At 41.9% G+C, this 15,206-nt stretch overlaps 1 protein-coding gene across 7 annotated transcripts in view; it reads right to left on the minus strand.

The window, feature by feature from the left end:
- The window catches only part of Palld (palladin, cytoskeletal associated protein), a 391,277-nt gene that overhangs the window by 182,113 nt on the left and 193,958 nt on the right, over positions 1–15,206 (minus strand). For all 7 annotated transcript variants that reach the window (NM_001293772.2, XM_011242242.3, XM_006509503.3 and 4 more), the window contains 2 exons: positions 9,559–9,700; positions 8,627–8,650 (listed from right to left, as the gene is read on the minus strand). In NM_001293772.2, coding sequence (NP_001280701.1) covers positions 8,627–8,650; positions 9,559–9,700 — 166 coding nt within the window. The remainder of the gene's footprint in view (positions 1–8,626; positions 8,651–9,558; positions 9,701–15,206) is intronic.

The raw sequence follows: 15,206 nt of genomic DNA on the forward strand, positions 1-15,206 counted from the left end.
TCTGTCTGCCCATCACAGGGCTTGCGATATAGCTGTGTGCTCAGCCCAATAGCTAAGGAAGAAGAAAGCTCTTTGGTTTCCCGGTCCTTGAGTTATTTGAATATAAAGGCAAGAGCTGGGATGTGGCAGACAAAATCCTGCTTCTGCCAGGGTGGTCATGGCCTTTTGAGCTTTTGCCTTTGAGCATTCAGCTTCTGCAGCAGTTTCTGAGGCTGCCTTCCTTTTATCCATAAGATCTATCCTAATACCCATTTCCCCTCTTCCTTTAAAAAGTTAGACTTGCTCTGAGCTTCCTCTAACCGTGATGTGAGGACCTGTTACCAACTAAAATGGAACAGTTGACTGAGTAATCACTTTATTAGTTTCTTTGGTTTTGTTCAGGGCTCATGTTCCCAGCCCTTAATACATGGCATCCTCGTCAGACTTGATTTTTTAAATAAATGCATGGGTAAATTTAGATGGCAGAGAGAATTTTTGCCATTTTTGTAACTCCAATCCAATCAAACAGGACTTATTTTATATGAATTTTCAGGAATATTGTGTAAAAAAAAGATATGCATATGGTTGTGACTGAGTAAATATCTGAAAAAGATAGGATGTGCCGAACAAAACTAAACAAAAATCACAGAGCTGTTATTTTGTGACACGGCAATAATTGTAATGCCAAGTACCCAAGGTTGCTTTCTTTGCTTCTCTTGAAAGTGTTCCCCACTTGGATAACAGGTTCGTGTGTGGAGGCTTGCAAGGCTTGGACATCATTAACTATAAAGCAAGCCACAAGGAAATGAGGTGCACCAGGATGTAATGTGGAATTTCCATCTGATGGCATCTTACTTGAACAAAGTCCCCTATGACATCTGTAAAAGAAATTCTGGTAAGAACTGAATTCAGAAAATGTCCGGGAATGTGTGTAAATAAAGGCAGTTAGAGGCTTGCTGGTCTGTACCAAAGAACCATCTCCAATACAAATAGAAAAGGCTAAGGTTATGAATAACTTTAATTGTGATTCATTTTTGACCTAACTTCTCTAAATTTGATTTCCTGGGGTTGTGATTTGAGGACATCTAATAAATTACTAAGCCAGACATTATTTTAATGGTAATAAATACTTGTCAGAGTTAGCCTAAAACTTAATTGCAGCAGAAGGCAGTCCTGGATCTCAAGTTCCAGGATGCATTTAATACTCGGTAAAATACAGACAAAACCCAAATTTGCAGAAACGCACACCATGAAGCAGCAGCAAAGGTGAGATCATTTGGACCCCGAGATTCTCAGAATCACCATTTCATACACCTCTCCCTTTGCAGCCTTTTATATGTTTATGGCTTGGCAAAAACAACTATTAAAAAAAAAAAAAAAAAAACAAAACCTCTGGCTAAACTCAATAAAGAGGAACTCCAGTGTGCTTCAGTGGAGTGTCGGCATCAATACACTCTAAGGATCATCAAAGATGATCAGTTCTACCCACACAGACAGAAGGATACTTAAAATGTGCAGGGTAGGGAGTGTTAATGAAATGAACCCCTGTGCATTTGTGAACTGGAAGAAGTAAAGCAATACTAGCATGTTAGAAATGGCTTCATGTCCTCCCCAATTTAATCCTCCTTCCCTTGAGATAAAGGTTCCTTTGATGATCTATGTACAAATCCTTTAAAAACTAGGTAGTAAACATGTCTATATCTATATATGTGTTATTTAAAAAATTGTACAGTGAGTCCAACTTTGTCACTTTTTGTTAAAACCTCTGGACACCTAACAGTTGCTGTTGATGGAGTCGGCACCAGGAAATTTCATGTTCCTAAATTCAACATGACCAAACCCCAGGTCTCAGGACCAGGGCAACATGGACCATGTCTGTGGGGGACATGAGTGTCTTCTGAGATCATGTGTCAGTCCATGGATGAGAGCTCAGGACAGGGAAACAGGAAAAACTGGCACTGTCACCCAGCCATTCTGTCATCAGGGCAAAAGACAGGAAGGAGCTGGGAGTGAAGCCTGTGGTGCAGCCAGCCTCAGTGGGCTGTCACCCTGCAGTCTGGTGTGTCTGTGTGGGGGAGGGGCTGCCCTCCTTCCTGGTGCACAGCTGGCATTCTCTTCCAGGTTCCCTTCGATCCCTGCTTCCTGTTCTCCACATCTGCATCTTGCTCCTCCTGGTTCAGCTCCCTGGTTGTGGTTGAGAACACCCTCCTTTGGGGATTGTGGCAGAACACTTCTGAGGCTTTGCCAAGTCTGGGAATAGTTGTTGTTTTTTTTTTTTTTTTTTTACTAGATCTTCACACAGATCTGGAGACCTGGGTAGAATTCCAACTTTGAGGTAATTTTGCATTTCAAGCTTTTGCTTCATGGTCTCTTAGCATCTAATGTGGCTGCTGAGAAGGCCCGAGGCTTGCTGAGTTCCCTGGGAACATGGTCACTCAGCGCTCTCCTTATCAGGGATCTTCTGAACTCCACAGAGATGTGCAGAGCTCTGAATTCATTCCACCCACATCTTGTACTCTTGGTGTGGATTTTCAATCCAGAAACAAAGGGCTCTAAATTTGGTGAATCTGTTTCTGTCTACTCATGTGTGTGTGTGTGTGTGTGTATGCATGTGTGCACATGTTCTTGCTTGCTTGTGCATGTTGGGGTGAGAAGTGTTTTGATAGAATATCTTCCTCAGTTGCTCTCTCATTTTTTGAGATGGGGTCTTTCATTGAATCTACTGATCCCTGACTGGCTAGACTGGCTGGCTAATACACCTAAGGGATTTGCCTAGTTCCAGTACTAGTTTTGGGCTTACAGACAAGCCCAGCAGTTGGGTGGATGCTGGGGAGTCTGAAGTAAAGGGCTCAGGCTTGCTCAGAAAGTGCTTTACTGAATGAGCTATCTCTGCAGCAACAAGGGAAGTTTTTGAATCATTTCTTTGACAATGCCTTCCTCCTCTGTCTTTCCTCCCTCCTGCTGGAATCACAGTTATATATTATGTCTCTTATTCTGTCTCTGCATTTTCTACTTTTCTACCCTGTTCTGTTAGACTTTGTATGTGTATGTGTACGTGTGTGTGTGTGTGTGTGTGTGTGTGTGTACTCTGTAGCCCATTTCCTCAACTTTTGTGTCTGCTACCTTTTCTTTCATTTCAAAACCTTATTTTCAAAAAGGCAGGTTGAGATACAATCACTGCCTTAATATATTAGCATTTTTTTACAGTTATCTAAGCCAACAGATAAGCCAACTAGCTCCATGAAATTAGGTCATTATTCCCATAGAACTTCATAACTTACATCGGAACAAATTAAATACTGCTAGGAAATCACACAGGCATTAAAGGAAAAATTACTCCTTTATCCTTAAATAACCACAGTTGCATTTGAATGGGTGTGAGCATTAGCTGGGGGCTATACAACCCTTTGCAGTCAGACTGGATATTGCAAAGCTCATTTCCAGACAGATTTTCAGAAATCCTGGTTGTTTGTCACATGCTTACCAAATTCTCAGTTGTACAAAAACAATGTGTTGTCACATAGAACAAAAGGATGTTGACCCAATGTTTAAAATTATGAATATTTTTAGCTAGTTGTTACATTCTATCTGTCAGACATTAAGTGTCAAGGTGTTTATGTCAAAAATGTCAGACCTTTGACATACCCCTGATGGTGTGGAGAGACACCTTGCATATCCTGTCATATAAGGGAGGGTGTCGCTCCTGTATGGGAGACACAGGTTGTATACAGGCTGGTTTTCTCTTACACAACTACTATTTTAACCCAAGATGTAATCTTAACTGTGTGCAACTGACTGGCTTCAGTAAGCATCTACATAGTTTCCCATTCACAGCTCAGTCCTTAGGACAGCCAACCACTGGACTTTCCCTCATACTCTGAAGCACACAGTCAACACACAGACAAAGGTCTAGGATTACACTGCTACGTAGAGAGAGATCTTGAAAAAGGAGATAACAAGTCTTATTTTATTTTGTTTTGTTTTTTTCCAAGACAGTGTTTCTCTTTTGGAACTCACTCTGTAGATGAGGCTGACCTCAAACTCACAGAGATCCACCTGCCTCTGCTTCCTGAGTGCTGTGCTTTTCTTGCAGAGGGCTGGGGTTCAGTATCTAACACTGAGGCAGCTCACAACAGCCTGTAACTACATCTCCAGGAGACCTTATGGTCTCTTTTAGACTCCTGAGGCACCAACACACATGTGTATTTATGTATGTACGTATATAGACACACATACATGTAAATAAATCTTTTAAAAGAAAGTGGATACATTGTGTGCGCGTGTGACACACAGAGAGAGAGAGACAGAGAGAGAGAGACCCACTTTTTTGTGGCTTTCATTTCACATGCCATTAGACCATTAGGCAATGCTATAGAAGCGACTCAAGACCGTCTGTGGCTGTTCCCAGACAGCTGAGTAACGGCTGGAGTATTAACATCTGTGAATGAGTCTTCATCCTCTTACCCCAGATTAGTCTTTGAAGGATCCAATCAGGGTAAAGCTAGAATGTCAAAAAAAAAAAAAAAAAAAAAAAAAAAAAAGGCAGCCTGGCAGGTAACATGATGAACCAATGCTGGTCTTAAGAAAGCTGACTCGCTTTTAATTCACAAACCAGGCTGAGAAGATTTGTGATGAAGCTGACTCCTGTCTAGACAGAGAGGGGAGTGCAAAACACATTAGACAGACACAGCACAGTAGTGACAAGAAAAACCTGTTCCAGTTGCTCAAATGCACAGGGCAAGGAATCAGCTTGTTCCTCCTTTAGCTCAATGTGTAATCCTAATGGACCCATATCTACATCCCAGGGAATTCCAGCTTTATTTTTAGAGCCTTAAAGTGCCTTCCTTACCCATGAATAATAAAGGCAGTGAGAAAGAAACTGGGTAAGAAGGATGAGGGAGTTGGTGGAGAAAGGGGAAAGGAAGGGTGTAGGACAGAGAGAGACAGAGACAAGAGATCAGGAAAGAACAACCATATCAGAGGAAGGGAAGGGAGAGTCATAAAAATCTCTTTAAATATTGTCCTGGATTTCAAAGGCTGTTTGTGTTTTAGCATTTGGAAAACATCATGGGCTGAGCCTATAAAATTTATCTCTTGCCTCAGATGTTCCGTAGCCATGTGTGTTTTTCTCTTTCTACTTAACAGTGGTTAAGATATAGATATCAGAGAAGGCAGCCCCTACATTCATCCTCTGTAGATGAGTATACTGGTGACTGGCTCGATCTAGTAATCAATCAGGCTATTTAAGAAGATAAGTCGTTTAAACAAACACACACACACACACACACACACACACACACACAGACACATACACACATACTCCCATGATATGTAAAGATGCATCTCTGAGTTGGTTAGTATGGGCATGTGTACATGTGTGCATGTCTGTAGAAAATAGAGGTTGACATTGGGTGTCTTTCTTTGATTTCTTTCCACACTATTTGTCTTTCTGCCTGTCTTTCTGTCTGTGTATGTATGTATCTATGTATCATTTATTTACATTTTTAAAGATTGATTTACCTTCATTTTATATGTACCATAGAATAAAAATGTAAGTGCACTATGTGTATGCACTGATACTTTAAAATAAGCGCACCATGTGTATGGAATGCTGGTGGAGGCCAGAAGAGGGCACTGTAACTGCTGGGAACAGACGTTACAAATGGATATGAGCCATTGTGTGATAGGCAGGAGACAAAGCAGGCTTTTCTGCAAAAACAGCAATTGTTCTTAACCTTCACTTGTTTTGAAATAGGCTCTCTCACAACACAACACAACACAACACAACACAACACAACACAACACAAGGGAAACATTTGGAAGTTAAAAAAAAAACCCTCACACTTCATTTTGTTAGGTATGTTCAACTTTGCTTAAATACAAATATGTCTTAAAATAGACTTTTTTGTTTTGATTTTTTAATTTATACTCTGTCCAACTCATAAAAGCAGTCATGTGACTAGTCACATTTATGGGGTTTTTGTTGTTCTTGTTTAAAAAGCTATGATCATGAGTTTTTATTTAATACTGCATAACAAGTGTAGAGTTCCCAAAGTGGAATGTATTAGTGTTTCACTGGGACAATGAAAGGAATGTTTCCAGTTGTTGTGGTAAATATGATGGTGGCGAACGTCTCAGAGACCAGGGGAAGTTTGTCTTCTTTTTAATAGTTCCCAGCTACATCTTTTTCTTACATTGACAAATTTTCTCAAAATATTTCTCTGCCAAGGTACACTTGCTTTTAGCAGATGCTGTTATTATGGTTGGGATGGGGGATTCTCTTGTCTTAAAATACTTTCAGATATAATTAAAGGGAGGAGAAAAATGAGGAATTCGGCAAACATGATAAGGAAAATCTTGTGTGCACTGTCAAGCCGTTGAGCTGAAGATGAGCGCCTTGCATGTCCTTAGCCTTCAGCTAGGACACCACGGTACCACCACACTCATCCAAGAGACATTCAAGCAAGTTCTACAGGACTGGAGCATCCAGAACAAATTTTATTAAGTAACTCATGATTGAACTTTTATTTGTTAAAGCAAAACAAGCTGTAACTGGAGTACTAAGACTGTCTATGGGAGGGGTCGTGAGGGAATGGGGCAGCGGTGGGAGTTGTTTCCATTAGCTTTTTTCATCTGAACTTACTTGTTGGCAGAATAACCTGACTGTTTTCTTTTCCTTTTTGGTGTGTGTGTGTGTGTGTGTGTGTGTGTGTGTGTGTGTATGTATATGTGTGTGTGTGTATGCATCTGTGTGATCTGTGTGTTTGTTAGTATGGGCATGTGCATGTCTGTAGAAAGTAGAGGTTGACATTGGATATCTTTCCTTGATTACTATTATTTGATTATTTATTTATTTATTTATTTATTTATTTATTTATTTTTAAAATTATTTACCTTCATTTTACATGTATCAGGGTTTGGCTTGCACCTAAGTGCACCATGTGTGTGAAATGACTGTGGAGGCCAGCAGAGGGCACTGTAACTACTGGAACAGAAGTTACAAATGGCTATGAGCTGCTATGTGAGCCAAACCAGTGTCTTCAGCAAGGACACCGAGTGCTTTTAGCCCTTGCATCCTTACCTACTCCTGCTACCCTTAGGTTTTTTTGAAACAGACTCTCTCACCAAATCTCATGGACTTGGCTGGGCTAATTGAGCAGTGGAGTTTAGGAATCCATCTTTTTCTGCCCTGCCCAGCCCATCAATGAGTGACAGTCACCATGCTGGCCTTTACTTTTTATATGCATTGTGTGACACACAGACGTTCCATACACTGGGGACCTAGCAAGTTTACACAAAGACATATCACAAGTAAAACACAAAGCGGTCTCTTTCCACATCGTGGAAAGTGACAGCAGTTTTTGAAGTGGTAGCCCCCACACTGAATGGGGTGGCATGCTCTAGTTGTAACTCAGAACCACTAGGTCAATTCCAGTCCTTCCCGAAGGATGTTAAGAATCAACCTTTCAACTTCCAGTTCTAAATGAAGAACACTCTGCTCTTAACGACCTGATACTCAGATGTGACAGGCTCAGGGGCAGGACAGTATCATGCCCTGTTATAGCTAACTGGGAACCTTAAAATTCTCAGGCAAGGGTCAGGGCAGGGCCATAGCTCCCAAGGCACGTTTGGCAGGATCCGCTTGCCGCCGCAGCAGAAGCATGAACAGCAGAACAGCAGAAACAGGAAAACGACATGTTTTTCTAACCTCTGTGAAGAAATAGTGGACTGTGTCTTTGCTGATGGGAAAAATACAAAAGAAAACAATCTTGGGGGTGGGGTGGGGGTGCACACTATGAGATACCTGGACACACAGTTTTTTTGGTCCGTGGGGACTCATAAATATACAAGAGGTCAAAGGCAGAGGAGAAGTCAGCCCCCACACTCTTGGATAACAGAGCACTTGGGTGAGGTCAGATGACCTGGTAATGAAGAGAGCTCCCAGGACACGCTGACTTTCTTCAAGCTTATGGAACAGTAAAAGTTTATGGCTTCAGCAGTAGACAGCAATGCCTCAAGGCTCACTCTGTCATTCCACTAAAGCCCTCAGTCAGGCACATTCTAAGCTATGCTGTCTTCTTTAAAAAAAAAAATCAGTTATTTTATTTATTTATATCCCAAATGCTACCCCCTCCTAGTTTCCCCCCTCAAAGAGTTCTTCCATCTCCCTTCTCCCTCTCTTTCACCTCTGAGAGGGTGCCCCCTCAAGTGTCCCCCCCACCCTGGAGTATCAAGTCTCTACAGGATTAGGTGCTCTCAAAGACTGGGTGACCAACCAAAGAGCCATGGAGTCTTACAGTGTGTTTTGGTCAGCAAAAGCCTAGCCTGCCGCAAATTTCTCTGTTCTACTGGATCGTCAGAAAGTTTTCCTTTTGGATCACGAGTCTGAGAATAAAACACTGTATTTGAAAAAGCCGTCTGTCGCCAAGCCCAATGCGCTTGTCTGAGCAGCATGGTTTACTAATAAAGACGAGGAAGGTTGCAGTGCACAGACCCTGTGATAAAGAAGACATTGTTTTCAAGATGGTTTTGTGTTTCTGAGGAACTGCAAATACATCATTTAGTGTGGTGTGTGGCTTTCGAATAGAGACAAAGACTCCCTGAAAACCAAAAGATACATTACCCCCCAATAGCAGAAAACTCTTACCGGGTTCAGCTGTCGATCTGGGTTCTGTTTATGTGAGAAAGGGAAAAGAAGGGGGGATAGCATTAGAACAGGGCCTCAGCGACAACTAACCCCTTTGCTCCCGCTGCTTTGCTTAGGCTACATGTGCAGAAATGTCACGGACCACCTCTGTATAGGAAGGCAGCAGCCACTCAGCTTTTATTTCCATGCGTACAGAAACACTGTGCACTGGGAAGTGTGACCCAGTGCAGTTCCTGACAACTTGGGAACCTCTTAAAATGATTTGTCCAACGATGTGAGTAGGTGGGACTTTTTCATTCTAAAGAAAAGGCCTACGGATCTCATCCACTTCAAAGGAGTGCCTGTGGTTTGTTGGTTGGTTTGTTTTATTCTTCCATAAAAATGAGGTAGACCAATTCTTTTGTGTATTTCACAAGTAGCATTTTGGAAGAGGTTGTGGGGCAAATTTCAGCATTAAGGGCTAACCCTATGAATATCTTGAACCAAAAAGAACATGTACTCTGGCCCTTTTAATGCAGGGAGAGTCCTACCATTTAACAAACAATGCAGGAGAAGTTTGAGGGCATGGCTGAAAGAAATCAGTATTTTACTTAGGCATTTCAGCTGAGAAGCTTCCTAGCACCACATGACCACACTATTGTTACCAAGAATCTGTACAGAAGGCTGAACTAGGGAGATGGCACACACATTGGCGTTTGATCTGTAGAGGAGCAACCACAGAAGGTCTTTTGATCTCACATTTACAAGGAGATGTGAGGAAGGGGAGGGGACAGAGAGGTGTTGCGTTACATTCATTTATTCCCTGCGCATTTTGGACTATCTAGTCTCATTCCACATTGAGAATACAAAACAGCTCATGTAAGTCCTTTTTAGTTCTCTTGAAATCAGAGAAAACCCAACCAAAACTTGGGACAACGGACACCTCTCCTTACTTTTCTGGAGAATTCTGAAGTCCGGAGAGTCTTGGATCTCACTTCCTTGCCGGAACCACTGGACCTGCAGCGGGGGTGCCCCTCGGACTCTGCATTCCAGCACCACCACCTGGCCCTCGGAGGCTGCTGTGTTCTGTAGTTCCTGAAATTCAAGAAGCAAGTGACCCTCTCAGACTTCACGCCTCCTTAAATCACCTCACAATAGGGAAGAAAGATGCCAAACCTTAGACAAAACCCCAGAGGAACAAAACATCCACAAAGGGGTTATCAGAAAAGAATCGCTGCAGTCTCAGGCAGGGGTGAATTCCTTTAAATCCATTGGTCACCAGCTTTTCACAATCTCTGGGTCATGAGATCAGACAGGTTTACCATAAGGCCTGTGGCACCTTTGGGGCTGTTTACAGATTTGTACGGCCCCTTTCTTGTTTGTGGGATTTGATGGTAACAGCTGCCGCTTTCCTTTATCTACATTTAGAAGCAAGCTGGCGGAATGCAAGGCTTCCAAACAATTATATTCCAAATGACTACAGATACTCAGGGAAGCCAGATTAGGAGAAAAGACTCATTTGTTTTGGCAGGCTCCCACCCTTTCACGTGCTCCCTGTCACCCCTGCCTTACCAGCTTCCTACATCAGGTTCACGAAGCTAAGAGATTTGGCATTTTTTCATTTCAAGATTCTGAGTTGAATAATACAACCCGCTGCAGGGCTGCAGGGCTGCAGGGCTGCACTTTTTCCTTATTGACCTTGGCTTCCGCCTCTCTTACTAACTTGTCTTTACCCAACTCCAACTGCAGGCTAATACATTTTTATGATGCAGAAGATAAGTTAATTTAACTTTATGGATGCAAAGGGGTGAAGTTTTTGTACTTGTTATTAAATGCCAGAATGCTAACAATTTCCTTACATATGTCCTCTCCCTACCTTCCCCCGTTGAGATTAACTAGTGATAGGAGCTATTCACTCATTCAGACTCTTTAATAATTTGACCAGACTTAGGCTTCCTAGATTTACATACCCTATAAGGTGTGTCAGTCCTTTGAAATAATTAAGTACGATTTAAAAAAACAAAAACAAAACCAAAAAAACCCTTACCTATAAACAAGCTAATGGACAGACTTCAACAGGAAGTGTGTGGACTTTGGGCAGTTTTGTTTTGTTTTGTTTTGTGTTTTAAGGGTCTGGGGGAGTAACAGTGAGTCACAAATCTTACAGCAAACGGGAAAAAGTAAAAGTAGTATGTGATTTAGCAAATGTTCCTTGCGTAGGGTGTGTGCTAAAGCACTGTGCATAGTCTAAAAGCCTATAGTATTTTCCTATCAATTATTAAAGTAGAAGAATGATGTCTGGATTTGGACAGTAAGGAGAATGTGTGTGTGTGTGTGTGTGTGTGTGTGTGTGTGTGTGTGTGTGTAAATGAAAAGTTTAAGGTTATCAGCTACTGGGGTTGGAGCTGTAGAGTCGATGGAAGAGCGCTTACTTACTACGCTTGAAATCTCATTTAAAAATTTTCAGCACAGACAGAAGTAGATGCTGGATGATCACAACCTTAAAGTGATCCTCAGCTATATTGAGGATGTGAGGCTATCCTGGGCTACCTGAGACTTATTCTTAAAAAAAAATCAACTAATGATTGCATTCTTTTTTCCATTTGTGTTTTAAAGTGCAACAAGTCGCTGGGCTTTGAATCTCTTTTCATGTTTTACTATATTTGTTTATTCACTGTGTGTGGGACTGGGGTATACACATGCCAGAGCATAACTCAAGGGAGTTGGTTCTCTCCTTCTACCATGTGGGTCCTAGGGAATAAACTCAGGCTTGGTTAAAAAAAAAGTGCCTTTATCAGATGGGACATGATGCTAGCCCTAGAAAATCTCTGACTTTTAAGTAAATGTTTTGTAGTTCATGAATGTAGCCAGAGATGAGTTAATTTAGTGTTTCAGAGCACAGTGTGCGGTCCAGCTTTCTATGAGCCAACCTATGAAATATCTCCAGGAAGCTAGTTCTGGTATATAACAAATGACACCCAAATATTTTTCATGTTTAAGCTTTTAGGCATCAAAGGAGATTAGATTTATTCCTAAAACCATGTGGCTTTTTCCCTTTGTGTTTAAAAGCAAGAGAAATAGCAAAAGCACAGATGCCTACCGATAAAGGGCAACAGAAATGTATGCTTGCTCCTAGACTTCAGTTCCAGCTTGCCTTCTACTGTAGTGAGAGGCATGCACATGTGTACACAAAGACACGGACACAAAGACACACAGACACAAAGACACACACACAAAGACACACACAAAGACACATACATACAAAGACACAAACACACAACGACACACACACAAAGACACATACACACAAAGACACAAACACACAACGACACACACACAAACACACACACACAGGCACATGCATCATAGATGGTTAAGCCCAGTAAGCCATTAAAACAAACAAGGAGGAGCCCTCAGAATGATGAGAATCAACCTTCAGAAGCTGTGCTTAGCCATCTGAATCATAATTCAGTGTGGAATCTGGGCGCCCTGGATGCTTCCGGCTCCATATGAAGACCTGTCAACACAGATCATGTTCACTTGGCACTGTGGTTCCCTGGAAGGGTCTAAGGAAAGAACAGCCCTCTGGAGTAGCCATCCAGTGACCATCCTTGTTACCCATGCTGGGAATCTTTAGAGAAACACGAGGAAATAGATGGAGGTACTCCTTTGATAGGAAGAGTCCCCTTGCCATGCACTGTCACTGCCATGCACAAGAGGAATGCCAGAGAATCAGTGTGATGAGTCCAAGTGTCATCTGAGTTAAGAGCAGGTGCAGGGTCATTGTCTAAACCTGCTCCACTAAAGCCTAGCCTAAAAAGGATGCTGCAGACCACAGAGGGAAGCTGCTTAAAGGGAAAAGGAGAAAGCAGTTGCAGGGAGGAGATGTATCCAGCAGAAAGCAGGCATGCCACACCAGGCACCAGGTTAGAGGGTGGAGATGCACACACCGCTTCCACACACTCTCTGCCTTTCATTTCTTAAAAAAGCAACATATATTAAAAATCGTATTTCCCAGCCATGTTGTTAGTACACAGAACAGTTCATGATTTGATTTATATGTGTGGTAATTATGGTGGTAGTGGTGGTGGTGGGGGGGTAAGATAACTGTTAACAGTGTCTGTGTCCTAGCAGTTGGATTGCAGTGGATGACTCTGAGGTTTCAGTTCTAGATTTTTCAGCATGTTCTAGGTGTCCAGGAAGGAATCTCATGTTTACACGAGCCAGGCCATGACAAAGGAAGCATTTGACCTTGGGATGAAGGAAAACTAAATGGTACCTTTGTGTTCCTCCACCTGTACACTCAATATGGACTTGATCTGTTTAAATGAAGAGTCATGGGAGGGTTGGTCATAGTGGTGCAATGTTTAAAATCCCAGCACTGAGAAAATTGAGGAAGGAAGATTGTGAGTTGAAGGCTAGCCTGGGCTAAAGGTGTCTTAGCCTAAGGTGCCCCTGCATCCGATGAGTCATGGTTAGCAATGCATGATTTAACACAGTCTTCCAGAGATGTCCTTGAGAAGTTGGCTGTGAAAAACTCTTATACTTCATGTTGACTGTGAGCATGGTCCCTCTAGGCGGTCCCTGCTCAAAGCACCAGAAGAAAATATCTGTACCAGAGACTTAGGTTTGTCACAGTCTTAAAGGATTTCTTTGGCTTTTATTGTTTCTAGCTTTTTTTTTTGGGGGGGGGGGAGGCTTTTCAACAGATACCATTTGTTTTCTACGCTCACTGGGAAAAGGGTGACTTGTGGAAAGAGGCCTTTACTAAGCTTGGATTCAGTCAGGCTTCAGAGGGAAAATAACCCCCCCTACCCCCACAAAGATAACAAAGCTGCTTTTGGTGTGGCCTGACAGAAATTCCTTCTCTCCATCTCTCTCTTCCTTTCTCCAGAGGGTTCATACTCCCTAGCCCCGGCTTATCTTGAACTCACAGCACTCTTTGACTGCAGCATCCTGAGGCCAGGAATGATGCCCCTGAGCCACTCAGGCATCCTCACTGAGGATTTCAGAGTGGTTTTCTCATGTATCTTCAGTGTACTTGGAATTTTTTTTTTTTTTGTGAAAAGTGTGGAGTTCCATTTATTTTATTTTTTTTTTTATCTTACTAAAAGAATTCACTGTGTCCCCAAGTGTGTCTACGTGCCTGCAGTTATTGAAATATCTCTGCTATTCTGACTCCTCAGCAATTTGAGGAGACTCATGCCTTTATCCAAAAGTGTTTTGGATTTGGGATTTGGATTTGTTTTAAACACTGGAGTGTTTACATAGACATGGGGATATCTTGGGCATCGGATCTCTCCTAGTTAGCTTCTGCTGGCCTGGAATTACCCACTGAGTTTCAGTTGAGGGGTTGCCTCCATCAGACTGTCCCGTGGGCAGGACAGTGTGGTATTTTCTTGATTACTAATTGATGTAGGAGGGTCCAGACCACTATGGGTGGTGCCAATCCCTCCGCAAGGAGTCTTGGGTTATACAAAAAATGCTTGCTGAGCAGAAGCTAGGGAGCCAGTCAGAAAGCACAGCTCCTCCTTGATTTCTGCTTTCTTACTTGCTGTTACTTCCCTCTCTGTTGGATCGTGACCTGAACGCATAGCCACATAAACCCTTTCCTCCCCAAGTTGCTTTGGGTCATGGTGTTTATCATAGCAACAGAAAATACACTAAGGCAGGGCACAAGCAAACATGAAATTCAGTAATGTTTTCTGAATACCTAACCCACATATCCCAAGGAAATTTTATACAGTGTTTATATAATACACCTGCACGTGGACTGAGATTTGTCACTTTGTGTGTGATAGGATCTTCCACTCAGGCATCCGTCAAAATACGACATTTTAGTTTTTAAAGCATTTCAGATTATGGATGCTAAACTTTTAATGTAGATAACAGATCTTTAGGGTACCTTAGTATGTTATAAGGCAAGTTCATTTCTTCCATAATGGTGCCCCTTTTATTTCTTTAGTAGGACCCTGGCTATTTACAGTAACTCCCCCACCCCCTTACAACATAACTTTTAGAACCAGGCTACTAAATTCTATATCAAACAAATGGATAGAAACAAGAAACTTGTTGGGAGTTCAGCAAAATTGTATCAGAGATACCCTATGTCAGGGGACTAAGGACTTTATTAATCTTTCTACATGAGAATGGCTTATTTTTCCTCTTATTTGGCCTTTTAAAATGTCCATCAATAAAGTTTTAGACTCTCTCCAAAAAACACAAAGAAAGAAAGAAAGAGAATCTGCATGGACAGATTTCTGACTCCTGTCAGAATGGCATGGGACTCCTTCAACTTGGCAATGTAAATCTCCAACTTAAAACAAGTGGAAAAATCAGTTTTTTGTTTGTTTGTTTGCTTGGGTTGTTGGTTTTTTTTGTTTTTGTCTTGTAAAGCTTCCTAGATCTTTCAAGAGGTTTCCCTGGTAGTAAAAAAGTAACCTGACTGATTCTTGGGATTCATTGTACAGACTAGTCCTGGCCTCAAACTCTTAAAAACCCTTGCCCTTCTCCCTCCAAGTGCTGGGGCTACAGTTATATGCCATCATGCCCAGCTATAAAGAAAGGAAATAAATTAAACACTGAATTATTCATACCTCTC

Source organism: Mus musculus, chromosome 8, assembly GCF_000001635.26.
Source record: "Mus musculus strain C57BL/6J chromosome 8, GRCm38.p6 C57BL/6J".
NCBI lineage: Eukaryota > Metazoa > Chordata > Mammalia > Rodentia > Muridae > Mus > Mus musculus.